Here is a 12,225-nt window from a genome sequence, read left to right as displayed (position 1 = left end):
CGATGGGATAAACTTTTAGACCCATGTATACGCAACGAACGGGCATCCACCACAGGATTCCTCTGTTACGTCCTATAAATCAGAAGAGACTGTACTTAAGTAAAGGAAAAGCAGTGGAAGGGAGGGAAAAGCGTACCCACGATCCTATTGTTTTCCCCAGCTCTTTTTTCCGACTCGGCTCTAGCCAGCCTCGTGCCTTAAACACGGTCACCAGGGACCTGGGACACTGGAGACACAAACACACCCAGTATCGGTTTTCCATTCCATTCCACTGACTGGAGTTCCTTCATCTGGTGAGGCATTAGGTTTCCATTTTTAGGGGCAATATTACAAACAGAGCCAGCAAACTGGCCCAGTACCACCTTCTATTTATTAATCAGCTTTCTGCTAAACACGGAAGAGATGCAGACATGGAGACGTAACGTCATCTAAGAGCGTGATGGAGAACGATGCCTCTTGCTACATATCTCTGAAATGGTGGTTGACTGAACAGGTGTATTCACAGATGAGGGATGTACGTAGCACCTATAAAGTACATCATGGGTCTTATGTTTTCCCTTTGGGTTCCAAAAAGGTAAATGTTAAGCTTAGTTTTATGCCTAATAGCTAATCGATAAGACCAGTGGGCTGCCGTCGCTTTATTACAGGACCATTATTTAAGCACTATTTTATATGTAAAATGGATTAATTTTATGATTTTTTTTTTCATGCAGTTATGTATTTGTACCAAGGGAAAGGAAAAAAAACCAAACCCCAAACATATTACAGTATGAGAGAAGTGACCCACATCTGCCTTAACAGGATCTAGAGCAGTTGTGCTTTTGTTTTACCAAGCAAACAAAAAAATAAAAAAAATATCCTCAGAAATAAAGAGGAAAGGTAACATTCAGTCTTGTCATGAATACTGCTTGGAAAGAAAAAGGACAAATTTTACCACTGCTTTGACGTGAACTCTTTGACCAGTACCGTTGTGGTCCTCCTTTGCTCCCAGGCTGGCCTACAGTAGAAGACCTACGGAGTTCGGAGGGTGGGAGTAGCCCAAATCCTGCACTGTATTTAGCTACAGCACTTAATAAATTACTATTGATCCTACTGATAAAGCCAGTACCTTGCAGCTAGAATTAAGTGCGTCTTACACTACGTATCTCTCGACTTTGATAATTAAGAGCGTAGCAAGATCGTCGCAGTGATAGAAAACGTATTTCTATACTGGTGAAAGGCTTTGCGTCAGGACCACCATGTCAACTGCTATTTTAAGTTCGAACATAAAACATGAAGAGCACTATTGTCATCTAAGCAATAAGTCCTAATGCCACTGTAGTTACTGTAGCAGCATCAATCAAGGCATCATGGTGACCCCGAGCACTAATCCTCCCCAATTCTTTCGGTTTCGCTGGCAGCCACGTCCCAGGAAGCTGTCTTCAGCAAGGCAGAAGCAGGTAAGAGAAATACATTAAAAATCTATGTCCCATCCTGAGTTGTCATCAGGGGGTGGTTCATCACTGTCCTCTGGGAAGCTGTCAAAATTGCTTGTGTCTGTTGGAGATGCAACCTGCAGAAAGAAGAGAGCGACAAGAAGGGGACGGTCATCAAAGCGGACCTCTGCAGACATTTCCTCTTGACCTCACAACGGGGAGCATTCAAGAGCATTCACTGCTAATGGCAGCTTACGTAAGAAAAGTTCTGCATTCCCCAGCTTTTTGCTGAATTCCAGGAGGACTTCCCACAGCAACCCTACTCGAATGATCCAGGCCCTGTAGGGTCTCTAGTTCAAGACCAACTCTCCTATTCATTGGTACAAGGTCATCAGGAAAGACTTGGAAAAGCTCTGGGCCTCCCCAAAGCCCAGGATTTGCATTTTATGGCTTCAGGATCCTGAATTTGAGGCTGTGAGCTGGGCCCTGCCACCTTCAAGTTTCTAGGGACCCTACCAGAGAAACTCATCTTCATAGAATGAAGGCCAGGTACGTTTCTTTTTTGGAAATAATGTCACTTAAAATCTACCCTAGCTAGGTAATTTCTGATTTTTTTGCTTTACGATGGTGACTGCAACTTTCTTACGATGAGACCTGCACACATTCAATGCAATTTAAAAAACCCGAAACAATAAAAAACCAGACCAGCAGCTCCTCCGGACCAAAATAATCAGTGTCTTACTAGAGCACATCCCTACTTAAAGCTGTACCCCAAGTAGCCAGCACAGGCTGGAGGGAACGGCACTTGCCATAGGACTGCTGGGTAGGAAACACTTGCTGTATTTTTTAGCTGTTTCACTCACACAGCTGGTGGAGAAGCCACGGTCGGAGCCCAGCCTACAGTCCAGGAGATGGATTTGACGCTGGATGCTGCTATAAGCCTTAGGAAAAGACTACTCGATCAACAAGAGCTCCAGCTTCAGCTCTCAATTTAATTTGCTGCCCAGCTGCATCAGCATTTTCCTGCTGCTGAAAACATCTTGGGGAAGAGTCTTGAATACCCAACTCATTTTGAAAAAAAAAAAACCCAACCTGTAAAAGCTTAGTGGCGTACTACAGAGTTAGGAGATGCTTCACTGAACACTGTAATTTAATTTCTTTTGAGTTACCCGGATCTGTTTACTTTGTTGGTGCTGGCATGGTTGGGTTGGAGAGCCTTCACCCTTTGGGTCCTCACCTTTGGGGTGCTCCACACTCACCCTCTTCCACAATCCCAGGGGCTGGAACACATCCCTCTTGTTTCTCTCAGCCCACCCCAGGTGAGCTCTCCCTCTGGGAGCAGAAGCATCGGGGACGTACGTACAAGATACCAGTGACCAAAGTAAACGAGATGCAGTTGGTGTGGCCATTCACGGAGGACGCGCACGAGCTGGAGCATCTTGCGAAAGCCTCTCGGCAGCGATGGACAGTGCGTAAGTGGATTGCACTGGGTGAAAGCATCTATGGAGCTCCTCGGGGCTCCTCTGCAGATGTCCTCTCTGGGAGCACCTAGCAGCACAGGCACGGTTTTTTCAGGTCTGGTTAGATGAGGTTTTAAGGGAAGTAAGTCCTGCTTTGGAAAATGGATTGCCTTTTGTGTTCCATCTGACAAAATAAAAAAGGCTGAGCATATCCAACATCTCAAATGTAGAGGGTTTCTTTTTCTGAGAAGAAAATTTGGGGGAAAAGGGTTGGGTGAATTGCTACTCTGTTGATTGACATTATGTGATGCTAATGCTGTCGCGTGTGATTCCCCACAGCTCTGAGGTGCGGGTCACCTACGTGGCCTGCAGTCCTTCACGGTCAGAGAAATGGGAGCAAATGTCCCTCTCAGTGCCCTCTCCACCCGAGAAGGGACACTCCAGATTTATCTCCTATCCATCCAAGAAGACAAAGTGCAAACATCAGTTATCAGCTTTCTGATTGCCTACCAATGTAAGGTCTTGAGATGAATTATGGCACAGAGATCAGCGTGTCGTTCTCAAAGGCAAGAGCTGTGATGCAAGACAGCACGTCTTTGGGAGAGTCAAGAAGTCAGAGCAGCTTTTCAGGACAGCTACCGTCACAAATTTAAGCGGTGGGATCAAGGCTCAGCTGCTCCCTGAAGCAATGTCCTAGGAGCAGGCTGTAAACTGAGACCTTTCCTAAAATCCCATGGCGTAAGAGCTAAGGAGCAGCTTTCGATTGCCTCACTGGTAGTATCACATAACGGCTGATAAGGGTTTAAGAGCTGGGGAAGGCCTTTTTTCTTAAAAAAAAAAAAAAAAAAAAAAAAAAAGCTAGTCTTTACGTTTAGCCATGCTGGCTCCTTTCCAGCTAACAAGGAGAGGTGCACTGATTGAAGGAAAACCTGATTTCTTCTCCCAGAGCTATGTATTTTAGGTCACTTTTCAGATATGGCCCTTACTGGCAGTTGGGACTTTTGCCAAAGCAACAGAAAAACTGGTGGAAAACAAGGCTGAGCGGGACACTGACAGCTTTGGGGTTGAGGAGGTTCACTAGTTAATGGAGGCAGGTTTTGGAGAGGACCTCAGGAGTTTGTCTAGAGAAGGTATTAGTCCTAGGAAAGAATGAGCTGGGTTGAATTGGGATTAGGGCGATGTACGGCTGTCAGCGTTGAGAAGTTGTCCTGAAAGAAGGGTTCCCCTGAAGAGAGAAGGATGCTTCTGTCTACTTCGGACAGCCTTGATGATGGTGTGCTGGCCAAAAGGGTGTCAGCAGATCACTCTCTTGGAAGCAATCACAGAGATGTTCCCTGGTAGGACATCACCAGCCGCATGAACACACAGCCTTGCCAATGCCAAGAAATAACACCAACGAAGTGAACTGGGTGCTCACACAACCCTTTTCTCCTACCGCGCTGGATCGAACTGAAAAAGCAAAGAAAACGCGATTTCCTGCACAACTGGCTGGAGGACGGTCTTCTTCCAGGCAACGCCAAAGGAGCAGAGACCATTTCGGGTGCCAGAGCAACATCCCAGCTTGGGGACATCAGGGAGCGATGCGTGCCCATAGAGAACAGATATTGCTAAGTCACTGCTGCCGGTTGTGCCATCTGTGGGTTAGACACGCAGGGTCCATAGGGATATTGGGTAAAAGCAGTACTGGAAACGCTCTTACTAAACTCAAAATCCACTAAACACAATTAGAAAAAACATATTGGGGCTACACTGACATCCTGCACAGGTAAACCAGGAACTGTAACTGGATGTAAAGGAGCAAACTTGACTTTATTGTCTGACTTGAGATGTGGTGAACAGTACTACTGACCGATTAATAGTCACTAAAAAGAAGCTTAACAGAAAAAACACAGGTTTGATTTATCAAACATTGATCCGCTCTTTGGGCATCCTGCTTTAGGTCAGATATTTGCAAAGTCCTGTTTTCTCCCACCGACCGCCAGTAACTTCTGCAGTCCATACGGCAAAAGCAGGGGATGCAAAACCCTCTTGCTCTTTCACAGCTGTTCCGAAAACTTTGGGATGGCAGATTTAGCCCCAGAGCCCCGTGCAGCCGTGCTCCAGGAGGTGCCGGACCACGGGCGGACGGAGCAACGGGGTGCAATTAAACACGATTGCTAATGTCATTCTCTCGGTGATCCCGCGGGAGAGGCACGGAGAGAAAGGGATTAAGTTGAAACAAGGAGGGGAGGCTGCAGAACAGAAGGGGCCAAGGTAATTTCTATCAGCTAATCCTGTTTGGTTTCTCTTTGCGGCGGGCTTTGTGGGTAAAGAGCTCACAAAGACATCAAAGGAAGAGCTTTGCTCCAAAGGAAAATGAGTCGCGCTGTCCCTCTGCGTCTGCTCCCAGTTAAACATAAACTAGGTGGTAACAGGGCTTTTCATGTAGGACATGGATGCAGAGGTTAAAAAAAAAAAAAAAGGGTGAAAAGCACAAAAGACAAGACAGAGGGAAAGGTTAATGCAAAAGAAAAGGGAGATGGCATACAAATCCCACTTGCGTCATCAAAAGAAATAAGAATAAAGGAGAAAGAAAGAAGACACATCTGAGAGATGGGGTGAAAGTGGCAACTCTCCACTGAAATGTGCAAAGTAGATGAAGAAACAAGTGGAGCAGGTGAGGAAGAGAAAAACGTGTAGTAGTGAGCGATCCTGCCTGCTGCAAAGAGCATTTCATCGCCATCATGCTCTCCCCAAACCGCCTGCCCCTGGAAGAGGCTGCCAGGAGACCGAGTGTAGCTGGAAATGTCTCTAACGTGACTTCTTCAAGCATCTTCAGAAGAAATAAAGCACATGCCGTTGCCGCTTAACTACAGTGTACTAGTGCCCGAAGCTCACAACGTTCGTGTAGAAGAAACTTTTTGGTCATGATGGAGAAAATAAGTAGGAAAACTTACACTTGGTATTATAGGAGGTGTCAGTGTCCCTTTTCGTAACCCTTCCCAGTTAAAGCCTTCAAACCATCTAGAAGGGAGGGAATAACAAAAGTTAGACGTACGGCAAAAATCTCTCTGTAGCACAAAATGAAATTTAAATTGCTTAAACAGTGGGTTTCAACTCCCGCAGTCACCTTCTTCAAATTGTCTGATTACCCTTAATAATTTTTCCTGTCATCTTTAGATATGTTTTTTGGGACTGAAAATGAACCGTGTGCAGCAACCCAGTGGCGATACCATGGCAAGTACAAATTACCAGTGCTTCGAAGAAAATTGTTCCTCACTGCAGGTGTCCTGGCAGCTGCTCTTGCCTTTCTATAGGGTCTGATCCCTCCCATATGAGACCCCTAATGTCCTTTCTTTGTACGAGATCGGGAGCTAAGGGCATGCACAGGGATGGTTTGGGCACCTTGGGTTTGCTCAAATTATGGCAGCTTAAGTGGGTGGATGAGCCCTGAGCTGAGCCTTCAACACGTCCACCCAAAATGTCCATCCAACCCATTTCTGTTGCTTTGAGGACGGGAGAAGCGAAGGAGCAGCATGGATGGATGAGATAACCTACTTCTGCAATGGGTCTCTAGCTTGTTCTGATTCCCCTCCAGCAGTGTGAAAACTTATGAGACATCACTTAACAACTCTCTCCCATCAAGACCAAAAGGCATGATGAATTAACACGACGGGTAGAGAGAAAGTGTGTTGGGCTGGGGGGGCAGGGGGAAGGGAAATCAAGGAAAACTTTAGAAAGTGATTCCTCAGACCAAAAAAAAAAAATAATAATCCAAGCAGGCAGTGGCCGAGTTGGACTGCTTCCAAATGCTCTTCCGCATGAGAGTAACTGAAGCGTAATGGTCAATGCGCAATGCATTTTGCTCATAGGCAAGGCTGGCATCTACACCAAAGCACTGGGGAAAAAAAGTCTGATGGAAAGTCAATTAGAGTCTAAAATACACTGGAAGGGAAAGGCCAAAGGAATTTAAGAAGAGTATTTTTTGCTGAAAACTGAAGGGTTTGAAATGCTTGCTTCTGTGGGTTGGGTCTGATGGATGGTGGAGAAGACACTTACTTGTGCTTTTGGATATCTTTCACTCCGTTTTTCAAGTTCCCTAATCTTTCTGATGGATTGTCCCTATAAAAGGAATAACAAATCGGTTACTTTCTTAATCCTTCTGAACAATTCATTTCTTTGCAAACAAGATGAAGGCGATTATATTTCATGTGCTTACCTGCATAGTTTTTTAATTAAATTAGCAGCATTTTTGGCAATCTTCTTTGGAAATTCAATCATGTCTATTCCCCTTAATATGATGTTATAGGTCTTCATGGGGTCTGGGCCTGAGAAAGGGGGACTTCAGAGGGGAGAGGAAGAAGATTAAAAGCCTGTCTTTAAAATAGCACTGAAGATTGATTAAAAAAAAAACAACAACAAAGCAAAACATATCACCCTACTGAACCGAGAAAAGGTAGACGACAACTAGCAATGCTTTGTTTCCTCTGCTCTTAACTGTTTCTCAGCCAAGGAGCTCTGATACTGTCAGTGGTGCTGGCTGGAGGGAAATACCAAAGAGTAAAGTCATGTTTTCTGCAGCAGCACACACAAAACCTCTCCCTTCCACGATGGCCCATGTCCCAACAGCCCGAGGACCGAGGGTCTGAGCAACGCTCGCCGGCTTATTCTCTCTTTGATGTTGTGACATGCTTTCAGTGGGGATTAATTAGGTTCCCATTGATTTAACAGAATAGGAGCCTGGGTTCAGCCCCGAAGGATAAGCAGGTTGAGGTGACGGATCCTTTTCCAGCTCGTGTATCCTGGGACTGAGTGACGGGGGATGAGGTGAGGAAGTGCTGTGATGCCGTTACTGCCAACGTGAGCGGTAATATGTACATCCAAAACTAAATAAGGGAAGGGATGGATATAGGGACTCAAGTCCCCACGGTGTCAGGTCTACCTCCTCCTTTTCAGACGCGCGGCAACCCATCACCTTCAACCTCCCTGGTTGAATTGCAAACCTTCTCCCCACCACCTTCAGCTCACTCTCAGTTATAGTACAGGGCCAAAAAAAAAGTTTTTGGGTGTTATTTCACAGCACTTCCTAAAAAGCCTGTTCATGTCTTGCCCTTTGAGAGGTCTGCACGGAAGCTGTGTTCTAAAGTGGAAGAACTAATTATTAAGTTCAGCAGCACAGTGCTGTGCCGCTATAGCACCCGCCAGCTCTGAACCTTCCCCTCGCCTAATCAGGGTGACAACGGCAGAAATATTTGGATCCATTTTGGCGCCGGCCCCGATGCCCATACCTGCCAGTCAGGAGTTCATACATTAAGATTCCCAGTGACCAGTAGTCTGCCGAAATGTCGTGACCTTTGTTCAGGATGATCTCGGGGGCTACATACTCCGGGGTTCCACAAAAAGTCCATGTTTTCTTTCCAAATCCTATTTTCTTTGCAAAGCCAAAATCGACCTGCGGAAAGGAGCAGAGTACCATCAGGGCAGAGCACGAGAGGGAATGTCAGCCATGTGCTCTGCTCCTCTTGAAGTGAAGCAAAGCAGAAAGGAGGTTTCCTCGTGGGAATATTCTCCTAACTAAAGCATCGCGGGTTGTTCCAGGACCAGGCAACCGCAGTGACCTTTTCGCTGATTTATCCTTCGTAATATAGAAGGAAGATTCTCGTGAGGGAAGAAGAACAAATGCCAATAGTGAGGGTTTCTTGGGAGACGTAACTTCGTATCATTCGCAGGCCAGGCTGATTTGTTTTGCTTTTGTTTTTTTTTTTAACTCCCAGCCTTTACTTCTACAAGCTTAACTATTTAGGCTAAATACCAACCAATTTGGTGTCTACCGAAAAGTTCCGATTTCTCTCCCAGTATCGAGAGCAAGGCAGTACAAGTGTCTTCCCAAATCTCCCAGTTTACTTGAGGCTGTTGACAACGCGCTGGCAGGCTCACAAACCTCAGCGTGCCCCTATAGCAGTGCCCCTACGGCACTGGCAAGCACGGAAAATCGGATTATACAGGGAACTGAAGCCGTCTTTCTGGTCCCAGGCAGAGCTCAGGTTAATAGGTTTGCTGTATTTTTAGCTCTACCCGCTCTGCCCTCCCCTGCCTGGGTGCTGGGCTGGCCCACAGCTGTGGTCTGTAGCACACTCTGCTGTCCCTTGATGGCTGCGAGATGCTCCTACACCTTCAACTGGTCAAAAGCAAAACGTCCTACACGGTCACAGCCCCACAAGGGACCTGGGACACTTCTTGTGCTATCGTGGATGTGTCCACGAAGATCAAAATGTCTAAGGAGCTGGGGGCTGGAGACGGGACCAGCACAAACCCCGGTTCAGATCCTCCTGGGGTAGGGAGAAGGACAAGTCCTGCACCTAAATCCTCCTCAACCATCCGACACCTCGCTGGACCCTCCAGCCTTAGCGAAATGCTGTAGAGGATAAACTCGGATGTCATTCATTAGGCTTAGCGTCACGATGACACACAATGGCTGCCACCAGACTGTAAAGGCCCATGATGGCGATGGTCTGACCTATGGCTCCCACCTGCTGACACTGCTCCCGAGTTTCCCTTCCCAAAGGCAGGAAAAAGTCCCAAAGCCAAGAGGCAGAGACCTTGGACCTCCCCGTGACGCTCAGGGAGGACATCAGCCCCTCTTGGACGCAGGATTTTTTAGGAGTGCATTGCTCCGTCCTTCACTGATGGCTTCCCAAGTGCCCACATCCTTCGGCACCTCCCACCAAGGGAAGTCCTGGTTTTCTTCTCCCCCTCTCCCCAGTCTCACCTGGCATTTGGGGTGTACGTTACACGCAGGGCACCTCTACAGTGCTTTTTGAAGCAAAAAAGTAATATGAGTGAACAAAGTAATACAGTGAAACCCATCAGTAACTCCCTAATTTGGGGAGTGGAGGTCTTGCCACACGCCGTTTGAGGAGATGGATCTTGCAGGGGACAGCACCGAGAAGGACCAGGACCTTCTGGGAAGAGCAGCTTGAGGCAGACCCTTACGCAGTCGTCCCAGAGGAGTTTGCAGAGATCAGTCAGGTGTGTTACTGGTGCTAAAACACCAGTGGCCCTTTCCAAGCAAGAAGCTGTGCTGGCCACACTTCAGCAACACAGTCCAGAGCAATTAGTAATAGTAATTTCTTGCCGTGAGAGGGTCAGGATTAATATTCCCGTTAAGAACACCTGTTTTTTATTGCTTACACTAAGGACCCGACACAGGAACAGTAGCTTGCAAAATCTACTTCACCGGTCGCCTATAAAGCCCACAGATGCAAGTCCTCCCCCTCTCTCCCCGGTATTTTAAGATACCTATTTTCAAGTTATTTTTGAGTCTTTCAGTAGCTCCAAAACAGCTGGATGGATTTCTTCTTCTCTAAACATTCCCACTTCAGGACCACAGATCTGAATTTCAAGCCAGAATTAATGTTTCCCAGCTCAGCTGTACCCTGAGCCTCAGTCTGCTGGAGGTTGGGAAAACGTCCCGGTGATGGGTGACGACACCCTTGCCCCGATCTCACCTCGGCATCAGAGACAAGACCTCGGGTTGGGTGGACTTTGCTTCTGATCCTCCACGGCTAATCCTGCGTTCTCCTCTCCCCCTAACATCAGTTGTCTGGTAGCAGCGGTGACTTTTTTTGGCAAACCAGATGTTGCAGGCACTCACCAGTTTGGCATAACCTCGATGATCCAGAATGAGGTTTTCTGGCTTGAGGTCCCTATAAATGATCCCTTTGGAATGCAAATAGGCAAAAGCTTCCACCACGCACGCTGTGTAAAACCTGGTCGTCGAATCCTCAAATGAACCTCTACATAAAATGAGAGAGGGAAAGGGGATAAAGCGATTAGATCTCTTCCCTTACTGGACTTTGCTCTACTGTTCAAATTTCTACACAGTTCAACAGAATCATTCTTAATACCTGGAAAGTGGTCGTTGGCCAACTTTATATATATTGATTCAACTCACCTTTTTATATAAAATTAATTGCATTTCAATTTTTGAAGCTAGCATCTTTGCCTTCAATCCATCTTCATATCAAACATTCACATCTAAAATACTTTTGGGTTTTATTTTATAGTTTCATCTCGTAGAAGTAAAATTTACAAGCATCTTCTAATTTTTATTATAATCCTTGACTTTTGGGTGATAAAGCTATTTTGAGCCGTGGATAACAAAAACTCCCGTACTAATGGTCATAACCCAGACAAAAGGCAGAAAAATCACAGTTGCCGGGACTTGAGGTGTTAATTGCAAATTCAGCATAAACTTCACTTTTGGATCCTCGTTTCAGCACCAGATTGCAACCAGTTTTCCGAAGCAAACCATATCCCCCGCGGGGAGCGCGCGGTGGGAGCTGGCTGAGCTTAGAACCGAGTCTAAGCTAGGTGGCAGCAGAACCACAATTTAAAGCCAAGAGAATTAAAGAAGAAATTATCAGGCTCTGACAAAGAGAAGGAAAAATACCACCCGCTAACTTTGCTACGATTCTCGTTTTAATGGTCTAGAGAAGGCAGGCTGTTAGGAAAAGGAAAAATTACCAAAAAATCCTTCTAGGTAATTAAAAAAGAATTTAATCTTTGCTTTCTGATCAATCTTTCTGACGCACTTCTTTCGCTTTCCAAATTTAATTAAATTATGTTCCAATTATGAGCCTATTACATAGTTACACGTGATTCACCGCATCGTTTCCTGCCCTGTGGGCGTATTTTGTGTACGTCCCACGTATTCCCGAGCAACTCACCTGCCACCTACCCACCCACAACCAAAACCAAACGCTGCGAGATCAAACCCTCCCAATAAGCAGGAAATACCAGGACCACATTTGCTCGTGCATTACAGCTCAGGATGTAATTACATGCTTTCCTAATTTTTTCCATGGCACTTCTGCGTCCCGACAGCGCAGTGCTCCTTGTAGGGTGTGGATTTGATGTATGATCCTGTTTCCCGCTTTGATGAGCGGCCCTCGTGTAATATGTGATACCGGGACTAAAAGCCCATGCAGAACTATTGATTTCCTCCTGCTCATCGCTATCATACCTGACTGTGTCATAAATATTAAGAAATAGTAATAGATATTATTTATCACATGTGACAGAGGTGGACGTTGCTATTCACAGTTACGGAGGGTGGGCAGCGAAGCAAACACTGAGATGAAAAAAGCAGGTCTTTCTCTGGGATGGGAAATTGTCATTTTTCAGATGACTCTGAAGAAGGGTGCATTTTTTTACCTTGAAAATGCACTTTCCCATGGATTTCATTCGCAACTGTGAACTCTCACTAACGCCACTGCTGCCTTAGGACCTCGGTTTATAAGTCCCGAGTCCAAAACGGCGACGATGGCAATGCCTAAAGGTGCCGTACTGGAAGGACCCTCTCTCCGGAG

The 12,225-nt window shown here is 46.1% G+C and overlaps 1 protein-coding gene across 1 annotated transcript in view; it reads right to left on the bottom strand.

Moving 5' to 3' along the window:
• Nucleotides 1–1,158: 1,158 nt before the first annotated feature.
• The window catches only part of PRKG1 (protein kinase, cGMP-dependent, type I), a 16,086-nt gene continuing 5,019 nt past the window's right edge, over nt 1,159–12,225 (bottom strand). Inside the window, exons 3-8 of the mRNA XM_009707093.1 lie at nt 10,509–10,650; nt 8,143–8,306; nt 7,074–7,196; nt 6,914–6,976; nt 5,812–5,878; nt 1,159–1,552 (exon numbers count right to left, since the gene is read on the bottom strand). Of these exons, the coding sequence (XP_009705395.1) occupies nt 1,454–1,552; nt 5,812–5,878; nt 6,914–6,976; nt 7,074–7,196; nt 8,143–8,306; nt 10,509–10,650 (658 nt within the window). The 3' untranslated portion in view covers nt 1,159–1,453. The remainder of the gene's footprint in view (nt 1,553–5,811; nt 5,879–6,913; nt 6,977–7,073; nt 7,197–8,142; nt 8,307–10,508; nt 10,651–12,225) is intronic.

This window comes from Cariama cristata, unplaced genomic scaffold, assembly GCF_000690535.1.
Source record: "Cariama cristata isolate BGI_N322 unplaced genomic scaffold, ASM69053v1 scaffold19809, whole genome shotgun sequence".
Classification (NCBI taxonomy): Eukaryota; Metazoa; Chordata; class Aves; order Cariamiformes; family Cariamidae; genus Cariama; species Cariama cristata.
The sequence above is the reverse complement of the archived record's forward strand: the minus strand, read 5'-3'. Positions and strand labels throughout refer to the sequence as shown.